Raw genomic sequence first — 10242 nt, forward strand, 5'->3', positions numbered from 1 at the left:
ATCCCTGCAACTTCCCGCTAATTCCATTCCTGGGCGCTTAAAATTGTACTTATGACGTTTTTGAGATTTTTGAGCTCAAAATATAATTTATGTGATATTTTGAGCTCGCTGAGTTCAAAGAGATAGTATTTCTATGCATTTGAGCTCTCCCAGCTCAAAAGTCTGATGGAAGTTTCATAGAACACTATTTTTGGAATTTTCAAACCGCAATAACTTTTGAATGGATCAACCGATTTTCACGCGATTGGCGGCATTCAACGAAGTTTTATCAGTCTCATAAGTAATTTTCAGGTTTTAATTGATCGAACTAAAAATTTCGGAGTAATTCCGAAAAAATACTTTTTTCGGTTTTCTTTCGTTCACGATATCTCTCGAACGAGTCAACTGATTTCGACCAGCTTGGTGGCGATCGACGTGGTTTTTTATTGTCTAGAGCTGATTAGTTTTTAAAATCGATCGGTGAAGCCGTTTAAAAGTTATCCAAAAAAAACCACATTTGAAAAAATTTTTTTTCTTAGTTTTTTTAAGATTTCTCAAAATCTACTGATCCGAATCGGTCCAAATTATACTCAAAATCTAAGTTTGGTCAAGACCTTTCAAATGGCACCAGCCGCGATAAAATCGAATCAGCCGTTCAAAAGTTATAAGCGGTTCACATACTTTTACACACACACACACACACAATTAAAAACAATTTTTTTTTTCCAAATTACAGGTTTTTTTATTTTTAAAATGGCGGGTGTCGGCTAACTTCAGGGTCATGGAATTTTTACAAAAATAAAGCTTTGAATGAAAATTTCCAAGCTTAATTTAATTATGTAATGAAAAAAAATTCAAGAAAGTACTTTTAAATTTTATTTAGATTAGGTGGTAGATTTAAATATTATAATCAATATATATTGTTTATAAATCCACATAATAGTATTAAATTTAGGTAGTGTCATTAAGGAAATTTTGGCATATACTGAGAGAAAGAAAAATTATTGTTCAAGATCAGGATTTTTTGGCTCAAAAATTTATTGAAGTGAACTATTAAAATTTATTAATTTTTTGACAAAAGAAAATCAATAACTACCTTTATTATGAAATATTTGCCTTTATTATAATACTTAAGTAAATAAACGAATAGCTTTACTTGGATCGAATAAAAATTTATTTTATCAATTAAATCTAAGCCATAACATTTGCTAATAAAAAGTTTTATTTTTTTCAAACGAGCGAATTTCTATTCTGATTTTTTAATTTGAAATCTCTCATCAGGTAGGCACCGAAAAAAAAATTAAAAAAAAAAATTTTCTTCAAGGGAAAAAAATGTTATAATTTTTAAAAATGTAATATTTTCCATGATTTTTTAATTCAAAATGATATTTACGGGTTTCGTCGCTAGAGAGCAGTTGGCTCGTTTAAAGTCGTGTTAAATCGTGTGTCACACTGTCACATCATCCTACTAGCGTGTAGTATCAATTATTTTTCTTATGATAATTATTGACTTGGAAAATAATAGTCATATAAACTGGCTATTTCTGCGATTAATATTACCTGGATGAGAAAGTTTTATTTATTTTTTTTTTTTTATTCAAAGTACAATTTATTAGTTATTGATCATTAAATATATACAACTTATCATTCCAAAATGACTACAAATACAGATGTCTATGACGATTTATTTTTGTAAGTTTTTTCACAAGATAAATCATTAATTATTAATGTAATTGAATGTATTGAATCAGAGGATTAATTATATCCAATGATGAAGAGTTTTTTTTAATTCATATATATAATATTTCTTATATCTAAATCTATAAAAAATCTAATATTCAACATTTAATCACTATTTTATTAATTTACAGATATACGACCAACGAAAAGTTTTACGTTGAAGCTGTAACTGCGAAGGTACTACTAATAGTTGATAGAGTAAATCAACATATATTTACTCAAGGTAATAGGAGAATAAATTTTATTATTTAACTTGTGTTAATCAAAAATAAATATAATGCACAACGATTTTCTATTTCTAGTTGGTACAGCTAATCAGATTTCACAGACAGCTATTAGACGAAAAATATGGGGTATTGTAGGAACAATAAAATTATTATCATGCCGATACTTAATAGTTATTACTGATGCCAAAAGAATTGGAACTATAGCAGGTCAACAGATATTTCAGATAACTGCGACGGATGTAATACCATACTCAAAATCAGATTTGCATTTAACCGATAAACAAATTGAAAACAATACAACATATTTAGAAATGATTAAATCTGTTCTAAATACTCCATATTTTTACTTTAGTTACACGTATGACCTTAGTCATACGATGCAACGATTACACAATACGACTCCAGAATTTCTCCAGGTTTATAAACTTATATTTTTTATTAATCTAAAAATTTTATAGTTGAAATTATTAAATTGTGGCTATGATTATATTTTTATTCAACTGATAAAACTATATTTTATAAACAGATGCCACTACATGATCGAGCTGACTCTCGTTTTATATGGAACGCATATCTATTACAAGATTTATCATCCAGATCAGAACATTCAAAGTTTTGTTTACCTATTATACATGGATGTATCCTTTTAAAAATACAAAAAATGAAAAAAAAAAAAAAGTCAATATATATATTCTTTAATTTTCTAATAACAGTCATTTCTTTAAACACTGTTGTTATCAATGGCATTCCGTTCAATTGGGGAATTGTATCAAGGCGAAGTGTGCATCGTGCTGGGACAAGATTATTTTCTCGTGGAATTGATACTAATGGTAATGTTTCAAATTATGTTGAAACTGAGCAATTAATCGAAGTCAATGGAGATCGTAGTTCTTTCGTTCAAACGAGGGGATCAATACCATTATTTTGGCAGCAAGAGCCAAATCTCAAATATAAACCAAAGCCACAACTATGTTCTCATGAAAATCATCAAATTGCTGCTTCGAGACACTTAGATGCACAAATATTTCATTATGGCAAACAAATATTAGTCAACCTGGTACTTAATTATTACTCTATTTATTTATTTTTATACTTAATGCTTAATAATATAGTTACCTACTTTACTTTTTTTTATTAGATTGATCATCGTGGAGCAGAAAATGTGCTTGAAAAAGAATATCGCGCAGTTGTATCAAGAATTGGTAATCAGAATGTACGTTATGAGGCATTTGATTTTCACGCAGAGTGCAGGCACATGCGCTGGGATCGTTTAAATATCTTGATGGATAGATTAGCTCATGATCAAGAACAAATGGGATATTTTTTGCTGTCCAGAGATGGTTCATTACTTTCTGTACAAGATGGAGTGTTTCGCACAAACTGTATTGACTGTTTAGATCGAACTAATGTTGTCCAAAGTATGTTAGCTAAACGAGCACTTGTAGATGCTTTAAATAAACTTAGCATTCTTAGAAGAATTGAAGAGCATCCGTCTTTTGAAACATTATTCAAAGAGGTGAGTAAAATTACGAATAAAATTTCCGAAGTATTACGATGAAAATTAAAAAAATTATATGGTTTTAAAGGTTTGGGCTGACAATGCTGATATTATAAGTACCGAGTATTCAGGTACGGGTGCATTAAAAACTGATTTTACTCGTACGGGTAAACGAACTCGAATGGGAGCGTTGAGAGATGGTATAAACAGTTTAACTAGATACTACAAAAATAATTTTGCCGATGGCTTTCGTCAGGTAAGAGTTTATAGATATTAATAAAACTGTTATGTGATTTAATGATAACAATATGATTTTAGGATTCATTAAATTTATTTTTGGGTCGCTATGTTATACAAGACGGCGAATGTATGCAGCTGAAATGTCCATTAGATTATGAACGAAACTGGCGATATGCAACATTCCCATTAGTACTTTTAGTTGCATCTTCAATGTTAATTGCCCATGTAATACTTCCTTCAACATATTCAACTGAAGTTCTATTATATATGTTATTTTGGGGTGCGATGGTTGCTGGTACATTCGCCACTATCATTCATCATGGTCGACAATATGTCGATAAACCGAAATTATTGTAGTTAATAATTATAACATTTAATTTTATTTTCACTCGTAATTGTTCATAGATAATTCAGTCAGCTAGTTAAGGACATTACAAGTGTTGATAATGGTATATGAATTTTTTTTTTTTATAATTATTGGAAAAATCTATGTAAATTAGCAAATAATTTATGAAAAAATATATTAAATTAATCTATAAAAATTTCAGCTATTAGCATTTTATTAAGATCAATCAATCTCAACTTTGTTTATTTCATTCATGTGTAATTGAATAGTATAAGATTAATTAAGTAATCTAATTTATATTTCCACTTGTCACATAGCACAAATAAAAAAATTTTTGAACTCAAATATTTTAATTACAATGGAATTTTGACTAGGCTCTAGAAATAACAAACAATACTGTACGTCTTAAAAGTATTGTCCCTGTAAGTTTTTTACGGCTAGAATAATAATAATTTTTTTTTCATTAGTCACTAATTTTTTTTCGTTTAATTTAAAAAATATATTTAATCTAAGCTTTGAAGAAGTAACAAGACTTTTTTGCCCTGCATGGTGTACATGAGTCATTTCATTAAATAAAAATATTTTTGCGGTGTAACTTCCGTCAGAACTCTTCTCTCAATTATTTTAAAATTTCTTGTTCTCTACGTAAAAACAAAGAAGCAAAATTATTTTTAATAAAAATACGAACGAAGTAATTTTTGGGTAAAAAAATTGTTAACTTTTGGAACTATTCTTTTATTTATCATTCAGAGCTGAAGATCCTCAACAATGCGATTAAAGTAGAAAAAGTGATTTTGTCTTTTTACTTAATAATATGTTTTACATCAATTTTAATATTTTTTTTCTTAATACAATTAATTTAGAAAATACATCCCTTTTATGTGATTTCAAATGTACATAACTTTTGATAAAGAGTTTCCAATTTATTTCAATAGTCATTTAAAAAAGATCAATTAAAGGAACAAAACTTGTTTTGAAATGATTAAAATAAGAATTATTTTATTCGACGTCTAAAAAAATTTATTGAACTTTCAAATTAAGTTATATTCAAAATGATTCAAATTATCAAAATAAATTAAAATTGTCATGTTAGTTCTCCTATTTGATCAACTATCGAATTGAAATTATCTTTAAGTTGTTATATTTTGAAAACTGGTTGCTATGGTGAGAATCGATCCTCAACACATATTACATTCACAACAGTGAACGCTTTTTAAACACAAGCATTTCATCAGTACAATTATTCTAAAATTGATTACAAATTATTTTCAATTTCATTCATAATGTCACTTGTTTTATCACGCGTAGATTATGTAACTGTTGGTGTAACTTCTCGTGGATCAACAAAAATATTACCTGCTACAGATTCAAAGTCCACTCAAAAATTCGTTGTCGGTGATCATGATGGGATATTATATATTTATGGTATTTATTAAATCAATTATTTATTTATTTATTTATTTATTAGTTGAACAAAAATTTATAGCAGTAAAATATTAAAAATTTTCTTCTTCTTCTTTGATAATAATTTTTTTTTATTTTTTATGTATAGGAATAAAGAAAGGAGAATTGCAATTGATCTTCAAGTCGTTGCCGGGACCAAAAATAGAAAAAACTGTCTTAGGCGGTACAATAGATACACCAAAAGATAAAATATTTGTTGCTTATGGGAATTCTGTAAAAGGATTTACGAAGAAAGGAAAAATGTTTTTAGAATTCGATACAAGTCTTGTGGATTCAATAACTACAATGTAATTCAGTGTTTGTCTTTATTTGTTTTACGTAAAATTATTTTCTGCCTGTTACGTGAAATTTTGTTCATAATTAAAAATTAACTTCTGATATGTTTAGGTATGTTTTGGGAGCCGACTTAGCTGCATGTTCGCGAGATCTTTATCATCGATATCAAAATTGTAAAGACGCTGATTCTTATTTAGTAGGAGAAATCATTATTGATGTCATATTAGTTACAATTGATAATTCATCTGTATTAGCTATTCTTGCATGTTCTGATCGTGCAGTAAGATAACTAATTTATATATGTTATGAATAATTATAATATTCCTTATTGAATATTCTTAAATATCATTATTTTTTTTTCTTCCTACAGATCCGAGTATTGTCTGGAACAAGAAAACCAACAGTTTTAAGACTTCCAAGTGTTCCAACAGTTCTTGCGTTATGTAGGTAATACTTTCAAAAAAAAGTTTATGTTTCAAGCAAGATCTATTTACAGTATTTCATTGGTGTTATATGAAATAACAAGACAACTGTTATTATTATTATTATTATTATTATTATTATTATTATTATTGTCATTTTTTTCTTTTTTTTTTTTAATTCAAGTAATTTCACACTGTTACTTTTATTTTATTGCTATATCAAAATGTTCGAAAAAATCTCACTAAATTATCATTTCATTATCGAAAGTACACTTATCAAATAAAAATTGTGCTAATTACTAATGACTCAGTGTTGTATATTTTCAGAGAAGGCGAAAGAGAATCACACGATCGAATATTAGTTGGAACACAAGATGGAAAGATAGGACTTTTGAAAATATTAAGCGATACAACATGTCGTGTTACATGGCTTATTAATTCATATGGTTCAGAAATTACTTCTTTACATACTTATGAGCTTGATGATAATGTCGATATTTTAGTTGGCAGACAAGATGGTACTATTGAAGTTTTTAATTTTCCGCATGACGATGAAATAAATCCATCTTTAAGGTATCAATACGTAAGTATTTTTTTTTTGTTCCCTTCGTTTATTTATCTTATCTTTAATAAAAAATGCAGTACGTTTATTACATAATACATGATTCCTTTTCTTACTTAATTTAATGATGATAATTATTGAATTAGATGGCAGGAGAAAGTATTACTTCAATCGAGGGAGGAATCATTGGTACGGTAGGACACACCGAAATTTTAGTAACGACATATTCTGGTCGAATTTTTGGATTAACAACAAGATCACCAGGATCCCTTGCTGCCGATTCTAAAGAAGAGACTATTAATCGTTTAAAATCTGAAATTCAAGAACTCGAAGCTAAGTTGATCGAAGATAAAGAATTGGAAAATTATGCACTCGATAATTTAACTCCGTTAATTTTATCTGTAAATTATAGGTAATTAAAAATATATTGTAGTACTTTTATATTCAATGAAAAAGTGGATAAAACTTGTATCATTAATTTTTATTAAATTATTATTTTTAGAATGATACAGGATCGAGAAACTGCATCGTATTTATTGTCAATAGAGCTTGATACGCCGATTGACAATATTTTAATCCAATCAGATACACCAGTTGAATTGTTAAATGAAAGTAATAACGCTGTTCTTAGTTTCTCTACATGCAATCCTTATGAAGGAAATTTTGCACTTGCTACTTATCGATGTCAAGTTAACACTAGTCAGTTAGAAACTAGAATTAGGTCGATTGAAGGTCAACCTGGAACACTTCAAGTTTATGTCACAACTCAGGTAAAATTATAAACTAAAAAATTTTTATGGCTATTTAATGATTATTATTTGTAAGTAGATCCAACCAAAATGTTGTAGAAAAATTAAAATTCCAATACATGCATTATCACTACATGCTAGATTGCATGAAGAAGAACAGAGTGGATTCTCAGGCGATCTTTGTAATGAGTTAAGGCTTGTAGGAAATTTTACAGTTTCTGAGGTAATTAATTGTAAAATTAATTTAAAAATTTAAGTCTCAATTTGAAAATTGATTAATTTGTTTTAGATCCAAGCATGGCTTTCATTTGCACTTCCAGATCTTCCAGAGAGACCAGTGTTGCAGGATCATGAAGTAGTACTAAAATATGTATCATCATTAACTGGATCAATTCTAATATGCAAATATAAGTAAATACTATAATAATTATTTTTATTATTATTAGTTGTTTAACTTCCGATTAAAAGAATTAAAGTCTTATAATATTTATTTATTATAGAAAAGGGGTTGCAACTTTTCTGGCTGAAAATATATCAACTATATTAATTCTTCGTGATTTATTGACTAAAGAGGCAACAAAACGAAAAATAAAACTCGACGTTTTTTTTAGTAAGTATATATTTTTTCAAACTAAGATATAGAACTTCGTGCCTGTTTAAATTTGTTTTATTTGATCTTTTGTCAGGAGATATCGGTAATAATAATAATTATAATAATTATGATAATAATAATACAACATATTATTAAAAGAAAAATATACTCAAATGTGTATGCGAGAAAAAAAAATGATTGAAAAACTTGAGAAAAATTCAATCTGCAATTTTTCTTTCAGACTTGAAAAAGTTTAATTTCACGATATTCTATAACTAAAAAATCATAGAACTAAGTGAAGTTAGCATGATTTTAGAAAAAATTCGTAACAATTTCAATTAAAAAATTCTTGTATACCTACTGTTCATGAATTATAAGACTTCGACAAGTCTGAACAAAAAAATTGCAGGTTCGATCTTTTACAAATTTTCGTAGCAATGATAAAATTCACATTTAAAAGTTACTTAGCATATACCTGTTAAAAACTTTACTAAAATAACATTTCCGCTAGTCTTGCTCGTATCAGATACTTGCTAAAAATTATATTACATGACTGTTGGTGGATAATCATCTACTCCGCTAATAATAATATCTCGAAACTTAAAATTTTATTCATGAATTTCTCACATAGCAAATATATGCTGAGAATTTTGAAATGGATGTAATTTTTCACTCAATCCTATTATTATTAACATCGTCATAATTAAATAATTACTTTTTTTCAACATTATAGATATTGAAGATGGTACAATAGTAAGAATGTTGGATTTAATCGTACCAAAATTTAATTCAACTTATCAATTGATCGAGAAATTAAAGATAATTGATGCTCTACAAGAATGGGATTTAAAAATTGATACTAGGGAAAATCTGAGTACATATTATCAAGAATTATTGAAAGAAGAAGATAGTATGAGAGCAAAATTATCAAAAACTCCTACAATCTTACAAATTATACAAGCAGTTATTACTGATATATATGTTGATTGGAATCGTGCCAAAGGTTTCCAAAGGTAAAAATATTTTTATGTATATAATAAATAATAAGAAAAAATTTAAGTAATTATTAAATTTCAGAATAACAAGCAAAGCAGCCAGTGAAAAACTTAAAAATGCACTCGAGTCAAGGGATTTACAAATAATACTTCAAATGTTTATTGAAAAAAATAATTAAATAATTTTTTTCACTCGATATAAGCTGCGGCTACCCAATTTTAAAACACCGTAACTGCAAAATTTTTATACCTGATTTTTTTCAGTATTTATTTTTATTTATTTAATTTAATCGATCCTGTATTAAGGCCATTTTAGGAGGGTACCCCCCACTTTTTTTAAAAGTAAAATGGCGCCGCCTGGTGGCCAGTCCGGGTACTAAAAAAGTCCCTAGCACGTGAAAATTTTCTAAATTAAATAAAAAATATAAATAATTATTGAATATAAAAAAAATGAATGCTAAAAATAATTAAAAAAATTGCTTTATATTTTGAAATAAAAAAAAATATATAACATTGACAGAATTATTTAAATCAACGATAAGCAGTTGTGGTGACCTTGAACTGTCAACGCCGTATTTATTTTTATGATATTATTAAAAAATAATGAAGCGATTGATAAAAAAAAGACCAACGTAGCTCGAATTCTACAAAAATTAAAAATATATAAAAAATAACTTACAATTATTATCCCAACACAGATGGATGTATCTTAAAAAATAAATTTCATGTTTACATTTTGCATTTAGTAACTTTATGACAGCTGTAAGCAATATGCTCGTAATCGTTCAGCGCATGCCCGATGCATAACTGTCGTAGAGGGAAAAATTAAATTAAATAGATTGTTTTATTTTTTATATAAATAAAAATATCTCAGAAACTACGCAAAAGTAGTCGAGACATGCAGTGAATGAAATTTAGAGAATTAAATTACAAACAAAATCAGCCAAACTTGATATCTCTACGACCAATAGTTTACGAAATATTAATTTTTTAATAAAAAAAAAAACGCGGTTCCGCTCAAGCGCTCATAATTATATTGCGAACACTGTATCAGATGTACATTTGTAAATTATTATCTTTATGTATTGTAGATGGTCTTAAAGGAGCTTAGAACTTCAAGATCAAATAAAATCTATTATCTATCTATCTATA

The 10242-nt window shown here is 27.4% G+C and overlaps 2 protein-coding genes and 1 long non-coding RNA gene across 4 annotated transcripts; 2 read left to right on the top strand and 1 right to left on the bottom strand.

Moving 5' to 3' along the window:
- The first annotated feature begins 1422 nt into the window (after positions 1 to 1422).
- LOC123270970 (phosphatidylinositol-3-phosphatase SAC1) lies at positions 1423 to 4370 on the top strand. Its single transcript, XM_044737160.1, has 8 exons — positions 1423 to 1671; positions 1851 to 1942; positions 2022 to 2362; positions 2473 to 2584; positions 2660 to 3003; positions 3085 to 3462; positions 3533 to 3700; positions 3763 to 4370. Exons 1-8 carry the CDS (start codon positions 1634 to 1636, stop codon positions 4039 to 4041), a joined length of 1752 nt encoding a protein of 583 aa, XP_044593095.1. The 5' UTR covers positions 1423 to 1633; the 3' UTR covers positions 4042 to 4370.
- A 707-nt stretch (positions 4371 to 5077) lies between these two features.
- LOC123270968 (Bardet-Biedl syndrome 7 protein homolog) lies at positions 5078 to 9287 on the top strand. The gene is made up of 12 exons (XM_044737157.1): positions 5078 to 5455; positions 5583 to 5781; positions 5882 to 6050; positions 6141 to 6217; positions 6520 to 6775; positions 6901 to 7166; positions 7257 to 7524; positions 7583 to 7726; positions 7793 to 7914; positions 8004 to 8113; positions 8829 to 9108; positions 9173 to 9287. The coding sequence occupies exons 1-12, from the start codon at positions 5314 to 5316 to the stop codon at positions 9267 to 9269; spliced, it is 2130 nt and encodes a 709-aa protein (XP_044593092.1). The 5' UTR covers positions 5078 to 5313; the 3' UTR covers positions 9270 to 9287.
- LOC123271001 lies at positions 7407 to 9873 on the bottom strand. Of its 2 annotated transcripts, none has more exons than XR_006510753.1 (3): positions 9770 to 9873; positions 9341 to 9478; positions 7407 to 7500 (listed from the first exon to the last, which is right to left on the bottom strand). It is a non-coding gene; the product is annotated as an uncharacterized LOC123271001 (long non-coding RNA). The 2 variants fall into 2 exon arrangements; XR_006510754.1 differs by having other exon boundaries at positions 9341 to 9496.
- Between the last annotated feature and the right edge of the window lie 369 nt (positions 9874 to 10242).

This window comes from Cotesia glomerata, linkage group LG8 (genome assembly GCF_020080835.1).
Source record: "Cotesia glomerata isolate CgM1 linkage group LG8, MPM_Cglom_v2.3, whole genome shotgun sequence".
Lineage (NCBI taxonomy): Eukaryota > Metazoa > Arthropoda > Insecta > Hymenoptera > Braconidae > Cotesia > Cotesia glomerata.

Excerpts from the sequence above, each read along its gene's own strand:
- LOC123270970 (XM_044737160.1), top strand. The coding sequence starts at position 1,634 with ATGACTACAAATACAGATGTCTATGACGATTTATTTTT. Across the intron at positions 2,363-2,472 it reads CGACTCCAGAATTTCTCCAG|ATGCCACTACATGATCGAGC; the intron begins GTTTATAAACTT and ends TTTTATAAACAG. Across the intron at positions 3,463-3,532 it reads TTGAAACATTATTCAAAGAG|GTTTGGGCTGACAATGCTGA; the intron begins GTGAGTAAAATT and ends ATGGTTTTAAAG.
- LOC123270968 (XM_044737157.1), top strand. The coding sequence starts at position 5,314 with ATGTCACTTGTTTTATCACGCGTAGATTATGTAACTGTTGGTGTAACT. Across the intron at positions 5,782-5,881 it reads GTGGATTCAATAACTACAAT|GTATGTTTTGGGAGCCGACT; the intron begins GTAATTCAGTGT and ends TGATATGTTTAG. Across the intron at positions 7,167-7,256 it reads ATTTTATCTGTAAATTATAG|AATGATACAGGATCGAGAAA; the intron begins GTAATTAAAAAT and ends TATTATTTTTAG.